We start from the raw sequence: 11,831 nt of genomic DNA on the forward strand, positions 1-11,831 counted from the left end.
TTATCAAAACCTTCAAAGATTCAGAAAGTCACTGATGCTACATGGAGCCACAAGTGCTCAATTAGAAAATGGTAAGAAGTACTACTCCTTAGACGATAACTTAAGATAAGTGTATCTCATCCCCTGGGTCTTTGTATTAATAATAAGAACATCTTAGTCATATAAACGATAAAGTAGAAATAACTATAGTACACACAAGTAGGAAGTCAGGAAAGAACAGTGTTCAACAGCAGCCAATGGAAGATAAGAGTAAGGAATGAATGGGAGAGAACCATTCAGTCTTGTAAATAAGTAACGGGCTTTGTAACAGAGTATGTCAGGGTATCAGGTGGACGCTCTATTAAGACATAAGAGCAGTGAAAAGCAAAGCAATGCTCTTGCCCTACATAACATTTACATTCTAATGTTATACACACAATAAAGAAACTGATCGTGTGGCATGCGTGGGTGCACAAGCATGGAGTAACCAACACTTGGAAAGCAGAAGGCAGGAGCATCACAAGCGTGGAGCCAGCCTAACTACATAGTAAGTTCAGACAGCCTGAGCAGACAGGGATCTAAAAGAACAACATTGTGAAGGAAGAAGGAATGGGGATCTGGGGGAAGAAGAAGCTATCCATACCACACATAAACTAATTTCAGGTTAGTAGTAAAGCACTAAAGGAGACAGAGTTGGTATTTCATTTGGGACAGTAATAAAGAGCTTTCTGTGACATAATAGCACCATAGGGGGAAAAGCGCGGGGGGGGGGGGGTTAAGGGAGTGAGGAAAAGGCATAAAACTATTTCAGAGAAGAAAATACCTACACAAAGGTCCTGAGTAGAGTGTGCTAGCTATATACAAAGGGTAGGGGAAGGTTAGTGAAGGTGCAGGATAGAAGAACAAAACTGTTACTAGAAGACTACACAGGGGCAATTTTTATGGGATTACAGAATCAGAATAAGGACTTTGGATTTTGACTAAACTATAGTGGAACGTCATTCTGGGGTTTGACCAGGAGGTTGAAAATATCTGACCTAAATTTTGAAAGGGCAAGTCTAGATATTACCACATATAGGAATAGGGGATTTTATTACACAGAAACCAGGAACTAAATTGCTGAAGAGGATTGGACTGTGAATCTGAAATTAATCATCCCTGCCCCCAAATTGCTTATTCCCTCTCTTGTGAGTTTCTTATCAACGTGAATAGCACATTCAATTCAATCTGTCTTCATAACCATTAAAGGGTCATCATTGACTGTGTTCTTCCCCGTTCAGATACCAATAGCTTGATTCTATCGCCTTTATTTTTGCTACTACTTCAAGACATAAGGAGTCGTTTAACCTTAAAAGCAGACTATTTAACCTTCTGACCTCCTCACACACACACATCCACTTGCATATGTACTTGGACATACATATGTACATCATACACACAAAGAGTGAACTCTATTCACTCTCAAATAAATTAGGTTAAAAAATATGCTACTGGGGCTGGTGAGATTGCTCAGCGGTTAAGAGCACCAATTACTCTTCCAAAGGTCCTGAGTTCAAATCCCAGCAACCACATGGTGGCTCACAACCATCCGTAACAAAATCTGATGTCCTCTTCTGGAGTGTCTGAAGACAGCTACAGCGTACAGACATAATAGATAGATAGATAGATAGATAGATAGATAGATAGATAGATAGATAGATAGATAGATAGATCTTAAAAAAAAAAATGCTACTGACTTGTGTTATACCTCTACTGATTACCACAGTTCCTTAACCAGGCTGGTCATACCACTATCAGACAAAGTAGTAACCCTTTGTTTGTGGAGAGAGTTTCATTACACAGCCCATGCTGGCAGTATAGTAATGGTCTTCCTATCTCAGTGTTCTAAGTGTTGGAATTTCAGGCATGGGCTACCAAGATTTGCTGAATTTAGTTTTTAAGTATCAAATTGCTTTTCAAATTCCTCTGTAAAAACATAAATGATTTGTTATGGCACTTCAGTGATTCTTCTTCAGGTTTGCAGTCACTTACACAAGCCACTATTATTATTTTCAATTCTTTATACATGCTATTGCTATTTTAAGACATGTTTTCTGAGAGCTTATATCCCAGAACCTACCATGAGTATTAAACTAGATCCTCTCAGTACTCCACATAATTTTAACTCAATTTTATCTCTAAACTCTAAAAATGTACTTTGATCCTTTGAGGAGTTAACAGTTAAGATCATGTCTAGACAGAAGAAACATGTTAAGACTGTCTTGGAGACTACAGCAGTTGCTAATAGACTTTGGTCTTCTAATTAAGTACCATCAATTAAGTGGTTTCCTAATTAAAATTCAAAAGCTACTGGAATATTAAATATCTGTCTTAGCACTATGTTCACAGATGTGTTTAGTTTTTGACCTATGGTTTTGGTAATTTATCCATGTACTTCTTTGATTTTAGTATGTTCATAACACTTAAATTTATATTAGTTCATCCTTAGTCTTACAGGTCTCAAAGACAACTAATAGAATACAATGGAACTGATGGCCCTTTTATCCACACTTCGACTTTAAAAAAATCTTATGACAGATAGCACTAACTGGCTTAATTCAATATTAAAATGCTTGCCATCATGTAGCAGAACATTTCATAACAACCTTTGATAAAAATAAAAAACTTTCCTATAGTAAAGGCCAAGAATAAAACCAAGCTAGATACATTAGCAAATAACTATAGCCCTAGTACTTGGGTAGGAGGATTGTGGATCTGAGGCCAGCGTGTGCTAAATAGTGAGACACTGTATCAATAAAGCATTAATCAGAGAAGACTTGGTGAATGCAGAGATTTGTGGTTCCTAAAAATGCTGAGAGCCAGTGGCAGTTGAGTGCTTATTCCTAACCAAGACATCTATATAACAGGGGAGCACTGTGGAAGGTGGGGTGTACCGAAATGTAATAACCAGAAAACAGAGAGACATGAATTGTCATCTATGAGGGAAGACAGCCTCTGTAAACATAAATCCATATACACTTTGGTGGCTCTAACAGATAGGCCTGTCAATAGACAGGCGAGACTAAAATGCTCATGGGGTCCTCTCCCTGATGCGCTATCTATTGAACATTAGAAGCATACTCCACTAAGTTTTTTAAATGTTGTTAATCTAGCTAATTTTCATAGTTAACCTTAAAACCTTAGTAATTATGCACATATTCTTTGTTTATTGGAAGAGTCGGTAGGAAGACATTAGGAAATCATTCTTTTCCCTTTTGTTTCATATTCTTTCCAAGCTGGAACAAAAATAAATACCAAAGAGCTTTTATTTTGAAGTTTAAATATCTAATATATATATATATATATATATATATATATATATATATATATATATATATATATACACACACACACACACACACACACAGAGAGACGTATGAATGGATCTATACAAACACAGACAAATAAAAATATTGGGGCAGAGAGAGGTTTTACTGCCAAAATCTGGTGATCTGAGTTTGATCTCTGTGATTCACATGGTAGAGGGTAAGAGCTAACTCCTACAGTAGTCTTGTGACCTCCACAATCATGCTGTGACATGCATGCCTGAACACATACACACCATACACAAAAATAACACACACACCTAAGTTTTGAAAAATGAAAAAAAACACTGATGTTCAGAGATAAGAATGTTTAGAATTACTTGAGATTAGATAGGTAGAGCTTATAATAAATGCACCTCAGATTTTCAGAATCATAAAATCTATGGAACTTATGTTGGAATATGGTTCAGAGGTCCCTAACATTTGTTGCCCTGCCACAGTATATCTGCAAGCATATGTTCTCATTATGAACTGCTCCCTCAACACTGATTGCAAATGGTAGTTACAGTAACAGTCTGAAGAATGTACAACAGTAAGCCAGTAGTACAAGTGATGCTAGGATGTCAGCTTTCATTTGCCCTTTCCCAGAGCCTGCTTGGTCGGAAAACCCATTTTAGCCTAGATTTTTTTTGTGGTTGTTGTTAATAATTTTTTTTTTTTTTGGTGTAATTTTAGGATTATAGAAAAGTTACAGAGAACTCTATGTTCCTTACCCATCAATTAGGTTTTGAGAGACTACACAATTTTTATACTATCGTTTTAAAAACATTTCTATTTTTTGTCTATATTTTCCAATTGTGCAGTTAAAATTGTCTCAGGGTCACTAGAATGCTAAACTTACCAAATGAAACCATAAACATGTGAAAAATGGAGCACTACATGGAATGAAAACGACTCCTATTTACATCAGGAGAGCTTTGGAAGGCAGCAATTACCTGCTGACATTAAGCAGGGAGCTCGGATTGTCAGACGAGCCAAGCCTAGCACTCTGAAAGGCTGACAATGACAGTCAAATTACTCCTATTTCTGATCCTGGGATGACAAACAAAATTTTAGGGGGTAGGCAAACTCATATATACAGAACATATAAATACTAGGGATTTCCTTACCTTTGAAGAGCCATTTGAGTACATCTGTATCATGTTCTCTGCACCCTGCTTTACTTTAAGTTCTATATCCAGTTGTTTCTGTAAGGCCATCAGTCTATTGTTGCTAGTAGAACTACGAGAGTCACTATTTGGAGTATCTGGAGTCCTCGGACAATCTGTGCACAAAATATCACATGATTGTTACTAGAATCAACTGTTGCTTAAAACTGGGATGTCAGGGTGAATTTGACCAAAATATGTTATCTGCATGTGTGAAAATGGCACAATAAAAACCCATTATATCATACAATTGATATACATTAATAAAAATTATCCTTGAAAACATAATGTGTAAGTTAATATATTTAAAAAAATAGAACTTGAAATAAGTTTCAAGTTACTTAAATGAAATCTCCTTGTGCTTACAGATAATAAAGAATTCAACCAACTCAAACATAGGAACTACTTAAGTTGCAGAACTACTTTAATTCAGCTTAATCCCTACAGAAGTGACCATTTGGGGCCTGGCACAGTATCATCCCTACACATAGGAGGCTAAGGTCAAAGGATCATTACATGACTAAGGCCAGTGTGGGCTATTTAGTGAATTCGAAACCAGTCTGTGGTAAGATGAGTTATGCCTACAAGTTTTTCAAATACTACATTTAAACTATATACATTTGAACACAATTTGACTATTCTATTCAATAACTAAATTCTCCCTTTATTGATGAGAATAAAATATGCAAATATTACACACCCTTTGTCACATTATTGATATGAGAATAAAATATCTAACTATTACACAAATTCTGCCCTGAGTTAAAAAGAACTGAAGTATAGAAAGTACCAGCCCTCTGCTGGAGAAAGATCAGGAATGTGTTGTTTGTAAGACAGCGGGTGGTGTTTAGCCTGGGATGAGGGGAGAAATGATCCCTGTCTAAACATCTGCCTTTAAATGAAATGAAAGCTGTCTTCTTCCTGTTTCCACATGAGTCAGAGAAAGAACCAGTGGATGAAAGGTGATGGGAACCTAAGTTGTATCACGAGATGAATCCTGGTTGTTAGGGTTGCCTAACAACAGCATGGTTTGCCTGATGATGTAATAAAGTTCTTTGTCTTTAGACACATGTATACAAACTTTATTATGTTTTGGTAGAGATGCTGTATATTAAATCCTTGTCTATTACTGCAAGTCGATTACGACACTAAAATATTTACTGTGTAGAATAGGGAGGTAAAAAAGGCAAGGCGAACATAACAATTTCAGGAAAAATTGGATTTGGGATTAACAGCAGAAACTGAAGTAACATGCAGACACCAGGCCATTATAAAGGGAATCTTGGACATGTCATAAATTTGTACCTGTATATAAATGAGTACAGAGTGGCTGGAGACCCACTGAAAACATGAAATAAGGAAACAACAGGATGTAAAATGAACTTTTAATCCCAGCACTCAGGAGTCCAAGGTCACTGTTATCTACCAGCAAGTTTGAGGCCAGCCTGGACTACCTGGCTGCCCCCAAAACAAAAAGAAAAAAACAAAAATACAAGGATGCAAGCAAACAACCCCAACGAACCCAATCAACAAAGACCCAACTCCCCAATGAGATCGGGTTAAAAATAAAGCTACAAGCAATTTAAGTTAGAATGAAGAAAATCTTGCTGTCAAGAAGAAAAGATACAGATAATAGCTCTGTTATAAAATATAACCAGGCCTTTGTGTCCTGAACGGGAAAGTGAAGGTGGCCAGGATGATGTTCATATGAAAAGTCAAGGTTTAATTATGAGCCACTGGGGAAATGTCTTTAACAAGATAGACAGCACAAAGACTTCTCAACTTTAGACAAGATACAGGAAAAGGCAACAGGACACCCTCCTCTCCACAGACCATCAGTATAGCTCAGAGACCATAGCCTGGCTAACATATCTGGTAACCTTGGAAGTTACCAGAAAATACAACATGGTTAAAAGATCCCCAAAGATGAAAAGTCCAAAGGTCAGAACAAATACTGATTTGCTATCACTCTTCTTCACCACATATAGTACACCATATATATATATGTACATATTCTACACCACATATAGTACATCAGATATGCTGCTTCCGGTGCTTTTTCTTTTTAAAACACATTTGTAATGCAAATGCAACACATGCACAGGTATCACCATGTGGATGCAGACATTAGAGGATTACTCATAGAAGTTAGTTCTCTCCTTCTACCATAGGGTCCTGGGGATAACCATGTCACTAGGTGAGGTGGAAAAAGCCTTTACCCCACTGAGTCATGTTGCTGACTGGCTGCTGGGACTTTTAATATTTTTGATGAAACCACAACTGAATAAATGCCTCAAAGACATTGTATAGGTTTAGAACACGGAAATTAGCATTAATTTTAGATCAATCGTGTCCATAACTGTACTCTTATAAATATTTATTTTTATTTCTTATGGAATGTGTTTTTGTCTGCATGTATGTAAGTATACCACAAGCATGCAGTACCTTTATTAAGGCCAGAAGTGGGCACTGGACCCCCAGGAACTGCAGTTACAAGTGGTTATGAACGGCTATGTGTGTGCTAGGAACTAAACTCAGGCCCTCTGCAAAAGCATCAAATGCTCTTAGGAGTCCTTCCAGACCACCTTGATAATTCTGAGATTAGAAATGTGGTTAACATTGAGTCTTTTCTTCCTGTGTAGTGTAGGGAAACGTTTAAGATTTTTACCTACATCTAGAGAGGTTTTACATTCTGATCATGTGAACTTAGGTGCCTCATGCTTGACCTATACTCTATTAAAACATCTTGTTCACAAAATACCCCAGGGAGGAACATACTGCCTAGCTTCTTTTTCTTTGCAATAAATAATAAAAACAAGGTCTGAAGGTCATCCAAGTGGTGTGCAACCATATAGCAATATAATGATCTAGCTGGATGACTACTCAGATGATAGATTACCTTTGGTGTTCATTTATAGCTAGCTGACTCTATATTCAAAATCCATAAAGGTGCATTTGTACAGCCAGAGTGTCTGCTTAATGGGACAAAGCTATTTACTTCTTTTAAAACAGCTGGGGGAAAGTCAGTTGAAGCAAGCCTAGGCAAATCTAAATTAATAAAAGTATATTATACAGATCCACTAGTCACTTACCCATTTTCTTAAGCTTCTATCTACAAGTCTACAAGGCACTAAGTACTATTCAGTGACCAACATTTTGGTTTTCATTTGGGATTCATAAACTGATGGCTTAAAAACAAAAGTGCTCCAGAATCCTGTCACCTTAGCTACCTGCTTATATTTTTCCTAAAGTTCATCTTTCCTACCTACAGGAAGACTTATCTTCTATAGTCACCTGAAACTTAACTCAAAATATAATGGAGCTTTCTTATTTTGTATACTCAAGGTAACCTTTCTCAAATGCTATCAACTGAAGAAATTTTGCTTAAATATTTAATAAACCAATGTCAACTCAGGTTAGGTTTTTTAATGCATTACAAGCAACGAACATGGGTAAGATTGTTGGGTGACAGCTTTTGATTGAGGTCAAACAACACTGGTAGTAATATTTGTTCGGAATTGTTCCTGTCTTGTATTTTATTGTCTGAAAGTGGTGTACAGCACCTACTAGGAAAAGAGACTTTATTCTGAATATTCTCTGTGCCTAAGACATACGCAGCTGCTTATTAAATTGTCCTTAAACTTTTCTTTATCCTGCTTCAAGTCTGTAGTACAACAGGGTACACTGTCAACCATTTCACACATCAGACTGGCTAAAAACAGACCTGAGATACCAAGTGCTGGAGAGCATGTGGTATTACAGAATTCCCATGCATTGCTGGTAAGAAGGAAACAGAATATGGCCTCTCTAAAAAAATACTTTGGCAATTCACATTTAAAGACACTATAGCACATATCATTATAATCTTAGTCCTAGGCCTTTAATAAAGTGAAGTGAAAACTTTTACTCTTACAAAATTCCATCCATTATAGCAATTTGGCTTACTACTACCTAAAACAGAACAGTAACTGCAATATGCTTGGTCAGTAAATAAACTGTGATACATCTATACAACTGCCTACTCAGAAGAATGTTACAATTATTGATATTTACATACGTCTTGGATTAATCTCAAGGCAATAGGCTAACTTTAGTTTCTTTCTTTTTTATTAGATGTTTTCTTTATTTACATTGCAAATTTTATCCCCTTTCCTCATTTCTCCTCCCCTTGCTCACTAACCCACCCACTCCCGCTTCCCTGTCCTGGCATTCCTCTACACTAACACATCGAGCTTTCACGAGACCAAGGGTCTCTCCTCTCATTGATGTCCCACAAGGCCATCCTCTACTACATATGCGGCTGGAGACATGGGTCCCTCCATGTGTACCTTTGGTGGGTGGTTTAGTCACTGGGAGCTCTGAGGGTAGGGTACTGGTTAGTTCATATATTTGTTCCTCCTATGGGGCTGCAAACACCTTCAGCTCCTTGGGTCCTTTCTCTAGCTTCTCCATTGGGGACTCTGTGCTCAGTCCAATAGATGGCTGTGAGCATCCACTTCTGTATTTGTCAGGTACTGGCAGAGCCTCTCAGGTCACAGCTATATCAGGCTCCTGTGGGCAAGCACTTGTTGGCATCTACAATAGTGTTTGGGTTTGGGAACAGTATATGGGATGGATCCCCAGGAGGGACAGTCACTGGATGGCCTTTCCTTCAGTTTCTGTCCCAAAATTTATCTCTGTAACTCCTACAATGGGTATTTTGTTCCCCCTTCTAAGAAGAACTGAAGTATCCACACTGTGGTCTTCCTTCTTCTTGAGCTTCATGTGGTATGTGAATTTTACCTTGGGTATTCGAACTTCTGGGCTAATATCCACGTATAAGTGAGTGCATACCATATGTTCTTTTGTGATTGGGTTACCTCACTCAGGATGATATTTTCTAGTTCCATCCATTTGCCTAAGAACTTCATGAATTCATCGTTTTTAATAGCTGAATAGTACTCCATTGTATAAATGTACTACATTTTCTGTATCCATTCCTCTATTGAAAGATATCTGGGTTCTTTCTAGCTTCTGGCTATTATAAATAAGGCTGCTATGAACATAGTGGAGCATGTGTCCTTAGTACATGTTGAAGCATCTTCTGAGTATATGCCCAGGAGTGGTATAGCTGGGTCTTCAGATAGTACAATGCCCAAATTTCTGAGGAATCGCCAAACTGATTTCCAGAGTGGATGCACCAGCTTGCAATGGAGGAGTGTTCCTCTTTCTCCACATCCTCAACAGCCAGTATCTGTAGTCACCTGAGTTTTTGATCTTAGCCATTCTGACTGGTGTGAGGTGGAATCTCAGGGTTGTTTTGATCTGCATTTCCCTGATGACTAAGGATGTTGAACATTTCTTTAGGTGTTTCTCAGGCATTTGATATTCCTTGGTTGAGAATTCTTTGTTTAGCCCTGTACCCCATTTTTAAATAGGGTTATTAGATTATGTGGAGTCTAATTTCTTGAGTTCTTTGTATATATTGGATTTAGCCCTCTATTGGATGAAGGATTGGTGAAGATCTTTTCCCAGTCTGTTGGTTGCTGCTTTGTCCTACTGACAGTGTCCTTTGCCTTACAGAAGCTTTGTAATTTTATGAGGTCCCATTTGTCAATTCTTGATCTTAGAGAATAAGCTATTTGTGTTCTGTTCAGGATTTTTTTCCCCTGTGCCTGTATCTTGGAGGCTCTTCCCCTCTTTCTTTTCTATTAGTTTCAGTGTATATGATTTTATGTAGAGGTCCTTGATCCATTTGGACTTGAGCTTTATACAAGGAGATAAGAATGGATTGATTTGCATTCTTCTACATGCTGACCACAAGTTGAACCAGCACTACACTATTTGTTGAAAATGCTGTCTTTTTTCCACTAGATGGTTTTACCTCCTTTGTTAAATATCAAGTAATCATAGGTGTGTGGATTCATTTTTGGGTCTTCAGTTCTATTCCACTGACATACCGGCCTGTCACTGTACCAATACCATGCAATTTTTATCACAATTGCTCTGNANTANAGCTTGAGGTCAGGGATGGTGATTCCCCCAGAAGCTCTTTTATTGTTGAGAATAATTTTCACTATCCTGGATTTTTTGTTATTCCACATGAATTTGGAAATTGCTCCTTCTAACTCTATGAAGAATTGATTTGAAATTTTGATGGGGATTGCATTGAATCTATAGATTGTTTTCGGTAAGATGGCCATTTTTACTATCTTAATCCTACCAATCCATGAACATGGGAGATCTTTCCATTTCTAAAGACTACATACTTTGTTTCTATTTTTATGACACTGTTAACAGTAAAACTATTCCTAAGTAGTTACCATTGAATATGGACTTGGGGACAAGAATGACTACAAGGCTTAGCAGTAGTGAAGTTTGGGGGCAGGAGTTGGCAATAAAGACAGTCTTTCCTTCTTCTGCTCAAGGATTGGTGTCACACACTATCCATCTTTTCCTTTCTATATCAAGTAAGGCACTAAAATCAACCCCTCACTGACCAACTGAACTCAGTGATTCTGTTTTGAGACTTCCTTCTCAGTAAGTGTAGGTTATGGTATGTCCACAAAATGTTAACTATCAGGATGGTACAGAAATACAAAATAAATGAAAAAAAAAAACAAAAACAAAAAAAATTTTTTTTTGAAATTACATCAAAAAATTCAAGTAATGGAGCTGGAGAGATGACTCAGCAGTTAAGAGAATTTGCTGCTTCTTGCAGAGGACCCAGGTTCAGTTCCCAGGACTCAAATGGAAGTTCACCAACACCTATAATTATATGCCCTGTTCTCTCCTCCTTGGGCACAAGGCATGTACATGGTGCACATATGTATATGGATAAAACACTCATATACATTAAATAAAAAGATTAAAAAATAATTTTTAATAAAAATTCAAATATTAAGGATCTACATACCATTTAGTTGTATGCTTATGGTGAACAGGAAACAAATACAGGGATGAAAAAAAGTGATTTATTACAGGTCACAAAGTAACCCTTAGGGAGCTTACAATTCAAAGTTTGCTCAAGAGTGAGGAATTCATTAGACAGTAGGAATACTAAGCAATTATATAACCAGCCATTTCATAGATTCATCTTTTATACTATACTACATATAAGATTCAGTTTTAATTTTCATGCCACATTTGTGATAGCAGTAAAATTAAATTTATACTTCTATTGATCCAGGAATGGTTTAATAAATTATACTTTAGTTAGAAAAAAAAAAAAGGCTAAGATTAACTTTCTCCTGGGAAAAACAAATAAAAACCTCAATTTTGTTACTTGCTTACAAGAAGCAAAAAAACCCCACACCCTCATATATTGTATTTTGTTTTTTGTTTTTCGAGACAGGGTTTC

At 37.1% G+C, this 11,831-nt stretch overlaps 1 protein-coding gene across 4 annotated transcripts in view; it reads right to left on the reverse strand.

Moving 5' to 3' along the window:
* Window positions 1-11,831, reverse strand: part of Pkn2 (protein kinase N2) — a 100,346-nt gene that overhangs the window by 44,619 nt on the left and 43,896 nt on the right. For all 4 annotated transcript variants that reach the window (XM_021195635.1, XM_029537257.1, XM_029537255.1 and 1 more), the window contains one exon: window positions 4,454-4,608. In XM_021195635.1, the coding sequence (XP_021051294.1) occupies window positions 4,454-4,608 (155 nt within the window). The remainder of the gene's footprint in view (window positions 1-4,453; window positions 4,609-11,831) is intronic.

This window comes from Mus pahari, chromosome 4 (genome assembly GCF_900095145.1).
Source record: "Mus pahari chromosome 4, PAHARI_EIJ_v1.1, whole genome shotgun sequence".
In the NCBI taxonomy this organism is placed as follows: Eukaryota; Metazoa; Chordata; class Mammalia; order Rodentia; family Muridae; genus Mus; species Mus pahari.